This window comes from Ostrinia furnacalis, unplaced genomic scaffold (genome assembly GCF_004193835.3).
Source record: "Ostrinia furnacalis isolate ACB-3 unplaced genomic scaffold, ASM419383v2 OfSCF2491, whole genome shotgun sequence".
Taxonomy (NCBI): domain Eukaryota; kingdom Metazoa; phylum Arthropoda; class Insecta; order Lepidoptera; family Crambidae; genus Ostrinia; species Ostrinia furnacalis.
In genome coordinates, this window is record NW_021132730.1 from 182,160 (window position 1) to 199,144 (window position 16,985).

The following is a 16,985-nucleotide window of genomic DNA, read 5'->3' on the forward strand; positions in this document are numbered from 1 at the left end:
ACATTTGATCATGAGTTAGCAACACAACATGGAGGGAAGCGAAGCGGGTGACGGCCGCGGAGGTGACCCACAGGGACGTGAAGCTAGGGGGAACCGTGACTATGTGCAACCGTGAAACTCAATATTAAAAAAAACAAACCTAGGAGTTCTATGGCCCCCACTTATCTCTGACTCTACCATCCTAAGAATAAAAAATAGCTGTTTAAACAAAACTTAAACGTAACACGCCGTCATGATGTCTGTAAAAATATCAATATTCTTGTCATTAGAATAAGATGAGATATGAGTCTACTGGTATCAAATAAATTGACTGGTATACTGTCAAGGCAAACTATTGGCTGAACAAAGTTTACTATGTGAATTATTACTGAATTGAATTTGCAACCAATAGTAACTGAAGACTATGCAAATGATTTGTTTTTAAAATGGATGTGAACTTACGACATGAGATCGAGCTGTGCATCGGTAGGGACAGTGTCGCTAGTCCCCAGTATATGGGACAGTTCGCAGGATTTTTTGCCCCCAGGTTTGCCGCCGTCTCTGGCTGAGTCACCAACCACTATTGAAAAACCAGTCACCAGCCACATTAATATATAACAAGTCATAATTGTGTATCAGTTTCAGTTATTCAAGTAATATTTATAATGACTTACTGAGAATGGCCTTGAGCGTGGCTAGAACTGGCCCAACTCCAATATTTTTGTGCGCGGCGGCGAGTAAGTGACGATCGCAGGACAATCGCACGCCCGCGGCCGCGCCGCCAGGACCCGGTGACGTTGAGACGGAGTATAAACCTGAACAAGAAGCAACTTTAAAACAAGTGACTAAGGGCTTTTAAAATGAATTTATTCTTTTTATTAGCGGCTGAGAACCAAAAGGTCCAGTGATAAGAGGCAGTGATAAGGGTATGAGATAGGAGTATGGCAGGCCAGCCAACTTAGGGAGTGTAGGCCTAGTCCTCCGTTTGCCTGCGGCAAGCCTGCTGCCTGTATCGGGTGACGGCGCGTTGGCCGGGTTGCCGCTAACACCGACACTGCCGCACGCTTTCACGAGCGAAGGCGACAAAGGGATAAACATGCCATAGCGCCTCCCCAAAAAGTCTGGTGAGCGTAGCAAGTGTAGGGTATATCCTCAAATGTTTGTTAAATAAGAGAGAGTAGTTTTCCTGCAGTGTAGAGAAAATCATTTAACGATAATAGTGTACCTGGTTGCGGAGTGTCGACAGTCTTGAAGAGCCTCAGCAAGAGGTGGCAAGTAAGCCTGGCGCCAGTATCGGGCGACGGCGCGTTGGCCGGGTTGCCGCTAACACCGGCGCCCCCACACGCCTTCACGAGAGACGGTAACGCCGCGTGCCGCACGAAGTCTTCCAGTGAGAAGCAGTGGCGAGCTGGACAATGAAAGGTTAGGTTGAATTTGTATCTAATTTATGGGCAATAAAATTTCTAACAAATAAATAAAGAAGGTTTGTTGAAAAGTTGTTTTGTGATCCCTGTGGGTGTTTTTTTTTATTTGAAGATCAATCAGTCAATCATAATGCATTTATAAATTTATCACGTTTGCACGTCACGTATGAATATTATGTGTCTTGCCACGTTTTAACGGTTGCTATTGGAGAGAGACGGCAGATTAAGACTTTCTTCATTAAAATCAGGTTATTATGGATGCATAAAGTTTTTCATTTTTCATTGAAGGAAGATGTTGATTGACAGACAAATAATAACTGTACTGTAAATACCATTACATCATAACAATGAAGGTGAGAGTGGATTTTGACATATCTGTCAATGTCATGTCAAAGATAACCAATCATGCAGCATTTGGACCTCACGTCTACGTATTGCCATCTGGCGGATTTTTAAATCGCGAAAACCTTCATTGGCGTCCAACATTATGAGACTAATCTGCTTCCTTATTTAGGCCTATTCATAATCACATTTCTTCCTTTGTAACAAACAGTCAAATCCAGTTTTATCAACTTTCAACTTTTTATTTGTGACAAACATTCAAATCAAATCCGGTTTTATCAACTTACCTACTAGTATACACGTGAACACAGCCAATGCATCATGAGCCGCCGCATCATGCAAGTCCCTATGGTGCAACAGGTCTGGATACAGTGGCGGCGGGGCCGCATGCGGGGCAGACTGGGGATAGTGTTGTGCCCCGCATAGAGCCACTAAGGCACCTAGCCACTCGGCGGCTAGGCCACTGCACCAGGCGGTCATTTCCGCGCATAGTACGCCGAGCTCGTTCACCCTAGAAAATACAAAATAGGGTTAAAAACTATCCACGTACTTTTCTCCTTTAAGTTAAATCCCTTATAAACAGTAAAGAGCAACGCATACATTTACTGAAAGTATCCTATACAATAACCCTCCTTCTGGCGAAGTCGGGTAAAAACGTAACCCTACTTCTATTGCAGTTGGGTAAAAAATAAGACAAAACTTACTAACTGTCAAAAAAGGTGTTAAAAAACTTCTGGCGCGCAAGGTTAGTTATAAAGCAAATGTAAAAGGTCTCCAAAATAGAATCCATAGTATGTGGATTGTGGATCGCATGCTTACCTATCGTTGTCAACTTCACGACAAACAGCGAGCATGGCAGAGCACACAAAGCTGTATCTATTTGCTGGTGATTCCGCCANGGGTGACCCACAGGGACGTGAAGCTAGGGGGAACCGTGACAATGTGCAACCGTGAAACTCAATATTAAAAAAAACAAACCTAGGAGTTCTATGGCCCCCACTTATCTCTGACTCTACCATCCTAAGAATAAAAAATAGCTGTTTAAACAAAACTTAAACGTAACACGCCGTCGTGATGTCTGTAAAAATATCAATATTCTTGTCATTAGAATAAGATGAGATATGATTCTACTGGTATCAAATAAATTGACTGGAATACTGTCAAGGCAAACTATTGGCTGAACAAAGTTTACTATGTGAATTATTACTGAATTGAATTTGCAACCAATAGTAACTGAAGACTGTGCAAATGATTTGTTTTTAAAATGAATGTGAACTTACGACATGAGATCGAGCTGTGCATCGGTAGGGACAGTGTCGCTTGTCCCCAATATATGGGACAGTTCGCAGGATTTTTTCCCGCCAGGTTTCCCGCCATCACGGGCTGAGTCTCCAACCACTGTTGAAATAGGCCACGTAAATAAGGAAAATTAACCATTATGTACCACCTAGTAAATGAAGTGGTATTTATTTGTGTACTTACTGAGTATGGCTTTGAGTGTAGCTAAAACTGGCCCAACTCCAATGTTTTTGTGCGCGGCGGCGAGCAAGTGACGATCGCAGGACAATCGCACGCCCGCGGCCGCGCCGCCCGGACCCGGCGACGTCGATACGGAGTATAAACCTGAACAATATGCGACTTTAAAACAAGTGAATAACAGCTAGAAATGAATACTAACTCATTATTCTAACTCCTTTTGGTCTAGTTAGAGTCTAACCCAAAAGGAGTTAGATTTCAATAACAAATCACTGAGATAAAAATCAGAGATGGCAATATTGCTGATTAAGGAGAGGCAAGATGCCGGTCATTTAACAGCAACAGTAGCGCCAATAGTGTGACAGTAGAAATAATTCATTCATTACACCTACAATCTTTTTATGGCATAGCCTATTTACGTTGACGTCATAACTTGTCTTTGCCATACAAAATTTATGGGAGAGCCACAATATGACAAATTTTAAAAAGTATCTCAATCAATTGACTACTTATAGTCTATCCAATATAGCTTGATTAGAATGACGGCTGTCAAACGAATGTGACTAGTGCTGGGTATGTTTCGTACGGTTCACATAGATGTATCGATAAGTTTTCGAAAAAANCCAAATCCGTTCATTAGTTTTTGCGTGAAAGAGTAACAAACATCCAGACATCCAAACTTTTGCCTTTATAATATTAATAGGAAATGGGAAGTAGGATAGTAGGATTAAAAAAATAGAGAAAGATAATAAGTTGTTGGTTGATTACACACATTTACCTGCATCTGCGACATCTGGTTGAAGGGTAACCGCTGGCGCAGCATATTGCTGAGCGCCTGCTTGGACTGCGTGTTGGACGGCGGAGCCACTCCGCGGGGACTCACGCCAGCTGCAAAGAAATCATTGAAATCGTCAGATAAACGTGTGGGGTAATGAATAAGAAAGAAAAGTAAGAAAGAAAAGAAAGAAAGAAAGAAAAGAAAGAAAGAAAAATGTTTATTTGGTCCAAAACAATTATTACAATTTTTACAGTTCAAAGTCTTAGTATTTGTACATGTTTGAACCAAAATAGCTTTACATTTGAAAGTTGTCAAAACTTGAGTCTCTCCCATAGACTTTGTATGGGTAATAGATGATAATGTCAATATTTCGTCAATTTCAAAGCGAGTAAAAATAGAAATTTACATTTCATTGATAACTAATGAACTAGCCTATAAAAGACAAGCAAGTTTTCCCGTGCACTAGGCAGCCTGGCTGTGGCAGCCGGCGGGTTGTAGTAGTTCTGTCCGGGCGGCGGGAACCACTGCTGCTGCTGCTGCATGAACTGCGGCCGTTGGCGCCGGTCGCTGCCCGCTGCTGCCGTGTGTGCCTACTGTCCTCGCTAGCGAGCCACTCACCCGGCGGGTTGTAGTAGTTCTGTCCGGGCGGCGGGAACCACTGCTGCTGCTGCTGCATGAACTGCGGCTGCTGCGCCGGCGCCGCCGCCATGTTGTTGGCGCCGGTCGCTGCCCGCTGCTGCCGTGTGTGCCTACTGTCCTCGCTAGCGAGCCACTCACCCGGCGGGTTGTAGTAGTTCTGTCCGGGCGGCGGGAACCACTGCTGCTGCTGCTGCATGAACTGCGGCTGCTGCGCCGGCGCCGCCGCCATGCCGTTGGCGCTGCCGTTGCTGCCCGGCCCGCTGCTGCCGTTGGTCTGGATTCAAAAATTAAACCGTTATTGCCACATAAATGAGTATACGATTCGAAAAAATAGCATAAGGCAATATCTGCCTCATTTAAGATTCCTAATCGGCAAGCTAAGATGACGTGCTGACGTCTGGGTAAGTCTTTTGACCCACCCCAGTACAGCAGTGGCGCTAACTACAGGCGGCGTTATGGCTTTCGGAGGCACTGACGGCAGTAGGCAAACTCGTAAATATCTCAATAGGGCTGTTAAATGAATGGAAAACTTATGTACAGCGACACTACATCCGACTATACCGACTAAACTATACATGTATGTTGCAAAATAGCACCTATCACAGATGACGTAGAGTTTATATGCCGTCGTCACTTCGTCAGTACATAATTATTCAAACTCACCGGTGTTGTCACCTTTTGCTTCTTGATTTTCTTGCAAGGTGCTGATCGTGACCTGCCCTTCCCAGATCCAGTGGGACTTGAGTCTAGGCTTCCATTGTCCTGTTAGATATAAACATATTTTTTTTGTGTGCTAACTACAATAAATATGAACATTCAAAGGAAGTAAGTAGGTTTTGTTATAACTCACGCTTACTTGCTTGCTGTCATTCGTTTCGAGGTCTTCTGGCGGCAGTGGCAGTGGTTCCAGATAATAACTTAGAGGCTTCACCAGGCTGTGCGTGTGATATTTCAATAACCTACAAACACATAACCTCGTATTACATGAGTTAATAAAAAGCAATATGCAATAAAATATCAAAAAGCTTAGTTTTATGTCAGACTATAGCTAAAGCCTGGTCCGTGAGCACGTAGAATCCCGTCCAATGACCCCAAGCTATCCATCCCTATCGCTCGCGCGTAATTATGTTGCTGTCGCGACTGTGCGACGGGCGTCCGCAGTGAGTGTGCGAGCTTTAGATAGATTGATAGAATCTTTATCTTTACAACAGTGGTATGAGGCAAAAAGGTCTATGAGTCATTGAAGTCCAATTTACGTTAACCCTTCCTACCTAACGGGTATAGTGAGTTCAAATTTTGTATTTGAACCTTGACAAAAGGGAACACGATTCGAAATACAGTGGGAACCATATCCAATTGATTAATAACCGACCTATGGGCATTTTCGTAAGTGAGCGGTTTCCTCTCGATCTTGGTGGCGGCGAACCACGCCCACGACAGGGGTGCGGGGTTCCTGCCACCTTCCATCAGCTCCCACGACGACACCCGCTGCTTGTCCGTCAGCCGAAGACCCTGGCGTACGAGAATTTATAATATTGTAGAATTAAAAAGAGTTGCAACTCTAGTGAGCGTTTGTAAAAAGGTCTGCGTAAAAAAATATTTATTTATTTGTACCTGTTTCTTGTCGCTGTCAAATCCAGTTATTTTGTTCCCTTTTTGATCCACGAGACATCCCAGTGGCTCGCAGGCGATGACCTAAAAATATGTTTAGATTAACAATTACTTATTCTCAACTAAAGTTCTGAATCAGGATAAAGATAATCGAAGAACTTATAAAAGTCTTACAACAACTTAAGATTACTGCTAGTTCCCAAACTAGGTGTGAAGAAGTGTTACATTTTCCAACTTTCTATCGCCTGAAAAGCTCATTATAGCGACTCTTTTATCGATAATTGAACATGGCTACTTTATGTTGAGAATCAAAAAAAGTTTAAGCTTTGATACAGCGCTTTCACTTGAGTATCAAAAAAGGTTAAGCATTGGTAAAAAAAAAATGATTCCATCAGCAAAAAAAAAACAGCAAGAGTAACCAAACTGACCTCTATAATGGTGTTCTTCGACAGCGGTAATAACTGCCTGGCAGCCTGTACAGACGGCCCGTGGCGGTCTCCCAACTCTTTCTTCAGCTTCTTCATCAGATTCTGGTAGTGCTTCCTATTGTTGTCGTCGCCGCCGTCGGCGAGCGTCGAATGGATGAGCGTGGCGAGCATGTCGATCAATGTCGTGAACAGGTTGCTGCGACACAGACTACATTAACGTTTGTGGATACACCGCCCGGTCAGCCATGCTACGCAACAAGTCGTCAGTAGCACCATTGGCGGATCCAGGGTTCCTTTGTTCACGGTTGTGTTTTGTTTTTTGGTTTGTACATAACATTGTCAGTGATAGAGGTTTATGTAGCACAATTTCCATTGCGAGACGGAGGGTGCAATTAATTCTAAGTTTTCGTAGCTGCCGTATTCTTTTTCATGTCGTGTCGACAACTAACCGTATACGTAACCGTGTCAGCCCAAAACTCCGCTACAAGAGAGGCGTGTTTGTAGTAGACATGTAATAAGTATTGTATTTGAAATAAATATTTTTTGATTTGGTTATTGCCAAAACTGTTTCATAAATAGTAAATTCAAATCATCATTATTATCAGGCCATTTATTCTCCACTGTAGGAGGACGACTGTATCTAATTCAAGAACTATAAGATTACCTGTTTGTAATGTTATAAAGTTTCCGAACAAAGAAAAATAAAAAAAAATACCAGAGGCTAATGATAGATTGGCCTACATTTCCCACACTAGCCAGACGGGTTGGACCTCTCCAACCTTGACGTTCCCATTGTTCCTTAGTCGCCTCTTACGACATCCATGGGTAAAGGGTGATCCTATTCTATTCAGCCGGAATCACAGGTCTGACTAAACTAGTGGAGAAAGAGATGGGTATACTACATCTACCTCTAATCACGACAATAATTACAGCATGTGCAAAATTTTAATAGATTATTGGAAGCTAGTGGAAAATGTGTAATTTTGATTTAATTGCGGAAGTAAACCAAAAGCCCGGTGTAATGGTATGAAGGTAACATTGATGATCGTGCCCCCTGAATCCACCTCGCACCGAAGCGCTGAATGGTGTGAAGGGTGATAGACGACTTGCTGTGTAGGTTATGTCGTTAGCGATCCTCCTCCGTGAAAGCGTATGCTGCTAGCTGCACACATTGATGAACTGGTTAAGTCCCACAACACACACAGAAAACAAGGAAATAACAGTAACAAGGAGTGAAAACAATCAATGACATCAATCAATGAAGACCAGTTTAAGTCTGTGAATTTCGTCACCAAAAAGTTCGGATGTCATAATTATGTTATTTGCAGGACTGGCCACATTTTAAAATTTACTTTAAACCTGGCCAAAACGTTCCAAATTCAAACCAAACATCACGTCACTCAGCTGTGCAATCGCGATGCAAACCATTGAACCCACACCACCTCACTAGTTACCTATTGTTGTACGCGTCGACCACTTGGTGCGCCACTAGCTGCGTCAGCAACACTGCCCAGTCGGAGATCAGCTGGTAGGACCTGAGAAAACAGGATGAAATATATAAATCGTGCCTCTTATTATAACATGCTTGCGTGATGACTTACATACTTCAATTACATTTTAGAGAGATTTATGAATTGTTAATAATAATCTCGTCACGAGACGAAACCGCATCGTTTGGTCGCGCGATTTTTGTCAATTGTAGACGGACGTCTGTGAGCAAGTGTCCGATCACTATCATCATTAGGTCCTTGTCTCCATTGCAGGAACACTACCCTCTAAAATTCACTAGCAAATCGTGCTCCTGGTTGGCTGACGTAATAAGACACGGTCGTGTCGCGGCACGCTACTGACGACGCTACGCTATGACACGTTTTCACTTGCAGCTTACGGGCCGCAATCTAAGAATGCCATTGGTTTGATCGCGCTCGACGTGCTTGCCGTGTGGCGACTGGCGACGCATCGATGAGGGCCAGGGGGGTGGTCGTATTCCTCTCTGCTGGAAGGCTAATGCCAATGACCAAAAACAGATTAAAATTTGACAGTTGACGGATGGACTTGGATTGGGATTGATTATAAGCAAACCAGCTTATGTTTATGCGCTCGTGGACGCGCGCGTGCGTCATGTAGTGTTGTAGCTGCGCGTGGATGGAGCTCAGTGGGCTCTCTTGAGGGCCAGTGGTGTATCCTCCCTGTAATACACTAAGCGTGGCTACCTGCGGATGGTGTCGAACATGCCGCCCGCTAGCGAGAAGTGTTGTAGCTGCGCATGGATGGAGCTCAGTGGGCTCTCTTGAGGGCCAGTGGTGTATCCTCCCTGTAATACACTAAGCGTGGCTACCTGCGGATGGTGTCGAACATGCCGCCCGCCAGCGAGAAGTGTTGTAGCTGCGCATGGATGGAGCTCAGTGGGCTCTCTTGAGGGCCAGTGGTGTGTCCTCCCTGTTATTACACTGAGCGTGGCTACCTGCGGATGGTGTCGAACATGCCGCCCGCCAGCGAGAAGNTGTTCTTCAGTGGTTTTTTCCTCTCGCAAGAGGGGCGGTGGGCATCTCTTCTAGAGCAACTGTGCTATGAATACCCAAAAAATTACCGGTGATTGATTTCCGATGTTTAATTATTTAAGAATGAAATGTTTTTTGGTTTTTAATAGTGAAAATTTAGAAAAACGTATTAACTTGACTTAAATATGCTAAAAAATTAGTTAGAAAAAAAATTGATAAATATGTAAAAAAAATAGTTTTAATTATATGACATTTGTCGATATGTCCCAACACTAACATTTTTGTAACTCGAGATAACCTTGTAGAGACGTCGTTAATACTCTAGCTTGATTTTTATAATTTCGAATTACTACTTATTGGTGTAATTTAAAGCTGCATTTACATGAAATTAACATTTATAATGGAAGCACTGTCGTCGAAAATATTGTTTGTAGGTCAGACGTGAATTATTTCTTGTCCGCCAATATTTAGCTCTCATTGATCGCTACTACAAAGTTATGTCGTTACTTTTGATGGCAGCTGTCATTCTAATCAAGCTATATTGGATAGACTATAGTGGAGGTTTTGGCAGCTTACGTTGTGGCCTTAGAGCTGAGTGGCTCATTAAACATTGGAAAAACTCAGATCTCAAAAGGTTTCTGATCTGGACTAGGTAGTATCAACTACCCTAAATTATTTTGTGAATGTTGTGTCTTCTTCATACCTGGTTGTGGAGTGTCGACAGTCTTGAAGAGCCTCAGCAAGAGGTGGCAAGTAAGCCTGGCGCCAGTATCGGGCGAGGGCGCGTTGGCCGGGTTGCCGCTAACACCGGCGCCCCCGCACGCTTTCACGAGAGACGGTAACGCCGCGTGCCGCACGAAGTCTTCCAGCGAGAAGCAGTGGCGAGCTGGACAATGAAAGGTTAAGTTGAATTTGTATCTAATTTATGGGCAATTAAATTTCTAACAAATAAATAAAGAAAGCTTGTTGAAAAGTTGTTTGTGTTCTTTGTGAGTGTTCTTTTTTATTTGAAGATCAATCAGTCAATCATAATGCATTTATTTATTTATCACGTTTGCACGTCACGTCATTATGTGTCTTGCCACGTTTTAACGGTTGCTATTGGAGAGAGACGGCAGATTAAAACTTTCTTCATTAAAATCAGGTTATTATGGATGCATAAAGTTATTAAATTTTCATCGAAGAAACATGTTGATTGACTGACGAATAATTTACATCACATTTGGTGTCCAACATTATGTGAGACTAATACCAGATTAGTATTCCTTGTTTAGGCATAGGCAAAATCAACTTTTTATTTGTGACAAACATTCATATCAAAAAGGTTTTATCAACTTACCCACTAATATACACGTAAACACGGCCAAGGCATCATGAGCCGCCGCATCATGCAAGTCCCTATGGTGCAACAGGTCTGGATACAGCGGCGGCGGGGCCGCATGAGGAGCCGACTGGGGATAGTGTTGCGCCCCACATAGAGCCACTAAGGCACCTAGCCACTCGGCGGCTAGGCCACTACACCAGGCGGTCATTTCCGCGCAGAGTACGCCGAGCTCGTTCACCCTGGAAAAAATAGGGTTAAATAAAGGCCTGCGCAGGCAAGAACTATCAACGTACTTTTTTTCCATTAAGTTAAATCCCTTATAAACAGTAAAGAGAAACGCATACATTTACTGAAAGTATCCTACACAATAACCCTCCTTCTGGCGAAGTCGGGTAAAAACATAACCCTACTTCTATTGCAGTTGGGTAAAAAATAGGTTTCTCTGTGGACAAAATTGACTAACTGAAGTGACAGTAAAGGTGTTAAAAAACTTCTGGCGCGCAAGGTTGTTACAAAGAAAATGTAAAAGGTCTCCAAAATAGAATCCATAGTATGTGGATCGCATGCTTACCTATCGTTGTCAACTTCACGACAAACAGCGAGCATGGCAGAGCACACAAAGCTGTATCTATTTGCTGGTGATTCCGCCACTTGTCTTGCCCATGCTATTTCAATTTTACCTGCCAGGAAAGGAAAAAATTAGGCATTAGAAAAGATTGATTTAGTTTATTTATCGAATTGTGGACGTTGCGTCTTCGTTCTTACCTTTACGAGGATTCGTGAAAAATTCACTAAGAAACTGTGGATTGTACGGATAGTTGGACGGAGTAGGCTGCAGAGGTGAATATAGCGCTTGTCTGTAACAAAATCATTTGATTAATATAGAAGCCAAAATGCCACAATATCTAAGTCTGAGAATCGATGGAATCAACAATGAACATCACATACACGTCTAACTTGTGTCACGTTTCACAGTGGCGCGTGGCAAAGGTGTTGAGCCGCAGTCACTCAAGTAGGATATCAACAGGCATAGCGCATGACTGAGGTTCCTGTGGTGCCTAGTTACGACTTAGCAACTCACTTGATCTTCGGGTAGGCGTTGGCGAAGGTATCAGCGTGCGGCGCGTGACATAGATGCTGCGCCGCCTTATACAGGTCGTGCAGTTGTGCGAGGACAGCATTCGGCCGATCCTGGTTGGATATCCACAGGCATAGCGCATGACTGAGTAGTTTCCTTTGGTACCCATCCCCCCTAGCTATGACCTAGCAACTTACTTGATCTTCGGGTAGGCGTTGGCAAAGGTGTTCGCATGCGGCGCGTGGCAGAGGCGCTGCACCGCATACAGTAGCCTTATTTACGTAACAAAACTTCAACGACAACAAATCGCTGAGTTGCGATCCTATCGAGTAATCGTTCTATCGAAATGACCCTTGTGAATACGGATTTAGAATTGTTTTTCAATGGGTCGACTTCTTAATTTTTCAATGGGTCGAGATCTTGACTGTCGAAACACGTGAATTAGGCCACAGGTCGTAAAGTTGAGCTTGGCCGAGCCGCAGTCGCCCGGGTTAGATATCAACAGGCATAGCGCATGACTGAGTAGGTTCCTATGGTACTGCTCCCCCTAGCTATGACCTAGCAACTTACTTGATCTTCGGGTAGGCGTTGGCAAAGGTATCCGCGTGCGGCGCGTGGCATAGATGCTGCGCCGCTTTATACAGGTCGTGTAACTGAGCGAGCACACAGCGCTCGGCTGAGCCGCAGTCGCCTGGGTTCACCACGCACTTCACTAGACGACACAGCTGCTCGAATACTGCTGAAGTTTGTTCTACGCACACTGGAATAGAGGACTTTAGATTAGTTTCTTATAGTGTTGTGATAAAAGAGGTTGATACGAAGCATTAAGGGCTCTTTTGGTGCTCAACAATTGCCAGCACTGGCAAGTGACAGGACTTTACAGAGGCGGCATCCTAATGTGTGCATATGCTATAAGTCCTAGTTGGGCGCCAGTTGGCGCCACTGTTTTAAGGTCTCTACCCACTACACCGCATCATACCATGACCGTGTCAGGCAACTAAATATTATTTGTATTGAAAAGTATGACACTGTTCCCAGTACACCGTTCCGTCACCGACCAACACCGTCGCGTGCCATGCACGGAGCGTCAACAAATGTCGGCGAGAATATTTTCGATCCGTTCAGTGGGCATAGTGGAACGTATCGTGTTGTTTTTCGTGCCTGACACGTTCATATCCCGGTCACGGTATGATAATTATGGTGTAGTGGAGACCTTAAGTCAAAAAACGAATGACAGGACCTTACTTTACGTCGTGGCGTCAACTAGGTGAGCCCAAATCTCAATACACCACTTTCTTTAAAAAAAAAAAAACACATCATTCCAAATAATTTGTCAGTGACTGGTGGTGTCAGCAATATTATTCACAATAGGCTAGTTTCCTAAAAAAAATTTTTTTAGTCCGTCATGTTTAATATCAAAAAATATTGGACACATATTACATAGTTATGGTGCGTTGAAGTGCCGCTCGACGTCACAACGTGCGGCACTTGTATGCACGCATTGACGTCACGGGCCTCTTCTTATGAACTTTGGCGCGCTTTATCTCTTTAAATTTTCATTAGTTTGAAAAAGTGAAAATACATATATGTAGAGTATTTTTTGATAAGTTAACTGACGGACTAATTAAAACTCTTGCTTTTTGACCCAGGAAACATCCCTATTGATTTATACTTCAATGCCAAAAATATTAACATAAAAATGCCGACCAACACCCGCTGCGGTATCTCAAACAGTTACTCACGCAGCAAGCACGAATGGTAGCGCCTCAGAGCGCCGACGGTATAGAGCGCGAGCGCCGACGTATAAGTGCGCGGCGCCGCCAGCCCTGTCGGCGGTCCACCGCGTGTGCTAAGCGCGCCTTCCACTTCAGACAGCTCCTTTAGTATCTGTTGTAGAGGAATAAGAGCTTTGTTAGTAACAAAATAAACTTCAATTTTATTCAAAACATTTATAAAAATTAAGTAAGCATTTCCCAGCACTGTCAACAGGCGTTTTATGGTGTTGCTTGTAAATAAAATCACGAGCGCTAATTTTTTTTCCCGATTAACTTTTTAACCGATAACTCAATAAATAAATCAATAAGCGGCAGATGGACGGGCCTATAAAACGGCGCGCTTCGCGTCGAGTTCAGTTGTGCGCTGCTTCTCGAATTCGCGGACTCGCCTCTTCACAATCTCCCGTCATTCAGGGCGCTGTTTTGCCAAACCTTCCCATTGAGAGAGCTCAATGTTGCATCTTGCCGCCATGTTGCCGCTTACCCTCCTCAAGAGTAGAAGATGCCATAGATCAAACAAACCAAAAAGACTAGACCAAAGACATACCTGTATACAAGTCTATAAGCCCATGCATTGCTCGCACGTAGACATCGCCTAGGGGAACAACACACCTGTATACAAGTCTCTATGAGCCCGTGGACGTTGAGCGCGATCTCCATGAGGTCGAGCGCGAAGGCCACGTGCTCGGCCTGCGGCAGGTAGGTGGTGGCGCCGGCCGCGAACGTCGCCGCGCCTTGCTCGCATATAGACATCGCCTTGGGGAACAACACACCTGTATACAAGTCTCTATGAGCCCGTGGACGAGTATATTTATCTATTAATAATTACTTTAAGTGCATTAAAATCAATAATGAATAAATAAAAATATTTAAAATTTTGCATGTCCATTACTCGCTTGGCCGCGCGTGCCCGCAAAAAGTATTTATGTAGTAATGTTAGGCACCATAGGTACTTACGACTACATAAGGTTTGACCGCTACAGTTTGCAACAGAAGCCAGAAAAAAAATTAAAAAGATTTTTCTCCATACAAATTTTCTTGTCATATTTTTTTTAAGCATGAAAGGCTCGTTTTATCGAAAAATGCCTAATGACAAATGTTGATCAGCATTCAAAATGCTATCCAAAACAACTTTTGTTTCGGTGAAATTATGACTTTCGATCGTATGTCCACCTTTTTTTAATATCAAACTACTGTGCGGCAGTGGGAAGTGCATCGTGTAGGTTTAGCGGCTCACAGTTATACAGAGTGTGTTTTTATTATTTACCTTTGGTCATCTTCTTGACAGCGTGTTTAGCGTCGTCCCGCTGTCGTCCCACGCCATGATACAGCAGTATATGTCGCTGGTTGGCGTCATGAGGCGTGTGGTCGGGCTCAGCCGGCGGCAGTGGGAAGTGCATCGTGTAGGTTTAGCGGCTCACAGTTATACAGAGTGTGTTTTTATTATTTACCTTTGGTCATCTTCTTGACAGCGTGTTTCGCGTCGTCCCGTTGCCGTCCCACGCCGTACAACAGTATGTGTCGCTGGTTGGCGTCATGAGGCGTGTGGTCGGGCTCAGCCGGCGGCAGTGGGAAGTGCATCGTGTAGACAACACACCTGTATACAAGTCTCTATGAGCCCGTGGACATTGAGCGCGATCTCCATGAGGTCGAGCGCGAAGGCCACGTGCTCGGCCTGCGGCAGGTAACGAACGGCCGCGAACGTCGCCGCACCTTGCTCGCATATAGACATCGCCTTGGGGACAACACACCTGTATACAAGTCTCTATGAGCCCGTGGACATTGAGCGCGATCTCCATGAGGTCGAGCGCGAAGGCCACGTGCTCGACCTGCGGCAGGTAGGTGGTGCCTTGCTCGCACACAGACATCGCCTTGGGGACAACGCACCTGTATACAAGTCTCTATGAGCCCGTGGACGTTGAGCGCGATCTCCATGAGGTCGAGCGCGAAGGCCACGTGCTCGGCCTGCGGCAGGTAGGTGGTGGCGCCGGCCGCGAACGCCGCCAAAGCCTCGATGACCGCGCCGCCCACCGCCCACGACACCGCGCCTTGCTCGTACATAGACATCGCCTAGGGAAGTGTAGGAATGATATTATAGTCTGGTCTGTGAGCACGTAGAATTTTGTCCAATGACCCCAAGCTACCCATCCTTATCGCTCGCGCGTAATTATATTGCTGTCGCGACTGAGTGACGGGCGCCCGCAGTGAGTGTGCGAGCGCGACAGCAACATAATTACGTGCGAGTGATAAGGTTGGGTAGCTTGGGGTCATTGGACAAAATTCTACGTGCTCACAGACCGGGCTTTAGAAGCTAATTAGGCTATAAATTCTTGAAAAATAGAAAGATATACAACTACATGAGACATGTCACAGTATTTACTTTCATGTGTCATCGTCGAAATTACAATTTCGAAACACACCCACTCCCACATATATCACTTTCAGCAAATTGGTAATTTGAAGACGCTTTCGAGCCGTCTTAGACAAAACGAAAACACGCGAGCGTAACCACGGATAAACGAAACGGAACGGAACTTTTATGTTCAAATATAAGAGTCAAGGACGTGTTGTGATTGTGACGTGTACCTGGAACTTTTGCGTCACTGCTTCGAAGTTGAATTCACTGCGTGAATGTTTCTTGATTTTGCCACCTTCAGCGACGTCAATTGAAAACTTTTTGGAGAATAATTTGCATATTTCTGAAACACAATAAATATTATTTTAGTTTGGTAATCCGCAAGATTTTATATTCTATAGTTCAGCAGAGACTTCGTAGACGTATATTTCTCTACCATATTTTTGGTCATCTTCTTGACAACGTATTTAGCGTCGAGCCACGCCATACAGCAGAATGTTTCGCTGGTTGACGTCATGCGACGTGTGGTCAAGCACTTCAAACATGATACAGAATAGCGATAAGAGTATGAACTAATTTGTGTTACCTTTGGTCATCTTCTTGACAGCGTGTTTGGCGTCGTCTCGCTGTCGTCCCACGCCATGATACAGCAGTATGTGTCGCTGGTTGGCGTCATGAGGCGTGTGGTCGGGCTCAGCCGGCGGCAGTGGGAAGTGCATCGTGTAGGTTTATCGTCTCACAGTTATACAGAGTGTGTTTTTCTTATTTACCTTTGGTCATCTTTTTGACAGCGTGTTTCGCGTCGTCCCGCTGTCGTCCCACGCCGTACAACAGTATGTGTCGCTGGTTGGCGTCATGAGGCGTGTGGTCGGGCTCAGCCGGCGGCAGTGGGAAGTGCATCGTGTAGGTTTATCGTCTCACAGTTATACAGTGTGTTTTTCTTATTTACCTTTGGTCATCTTCTTGACAGCGTGTTTCGCGTCATCCCGCTGACGACCTACTCCATATAACAATATGTGACGCTGATTCGCGTCATGAGGCGTATGGTCGGGCTCAGCCGGCGGCAGTGGGAAGTGCATCGTGTAGTGGTAGTGCCGAGACACGCTGGTAGGCGCTGCGCATGCGCTAGACGGACCTGCGCTTGTTGTACGCATGCCTGAGAGTAAAGAAATAAAGTTAACTTTAGGTAATTACTTTTAAAGCTCATTTGTGAATGAGCTTGTCGTTTCGAAGTCGTTAAATTGAAGTATAAGTTTACATAGGTACATTCAAAA

General features: G+C 44.4%; 1 protein-coding gene across 1 annotated transcript in view; it reads right to left on the bottom strand.

Annotated features, from left to right (window-relative positions):
• kto (mediator complex subunit kohtalo) overlaps nt 1-16,985 on the bottom strand; it is a 40,323-nt gene that overhangs the window by 14,938 nt on the left and 8,400 nt on the right. The window contains exons 19-30 of the mRNA XM_028308777.1: nt 16,661-16,867; nt 15,942-16,054; nt 15,243-15,425; nt 13,323-13,467; nt 12,151-12,340; nt 11,268-11,359; nt 11,074-11,182; nt 10,518-10,741; nt 9,882-10,064; nt 3,228-3,368; nt 3,026-3,143; nt 2,724-2,765 (exon numbers count right to left, since the gene is read on the bottom strand). Of these exons, the coding sequence (XP_028164578.1) occupies nt 2,724-2,765; nt 3,026-3,143; nt 3,228-3,368; nt 9,882-10,064; nt 10,518-10,741; nt 11,074-11,182; nt 11,268-11,359; nt 12,151-12,340; nt 13,323-13,467; nt 15,243-15,425; nt 15,942-16,054; nt 16,661-16,867 (1,747 nt within the window). The remainder of the gene's footprint in view (nt 1-2,723; nt 2,766-3,025; nt 3,144-3,227; nt 3,369-9,881; nt 10,065-10,517; nt 10,742-11,073; nt 11,183-11,267; nt 11,360-12,150; nt 12,341-13,322; nt 13,468-15,242; nt 15,426-15,941; nt 16,055-16,660; nt 16,868-16,985) is intronic.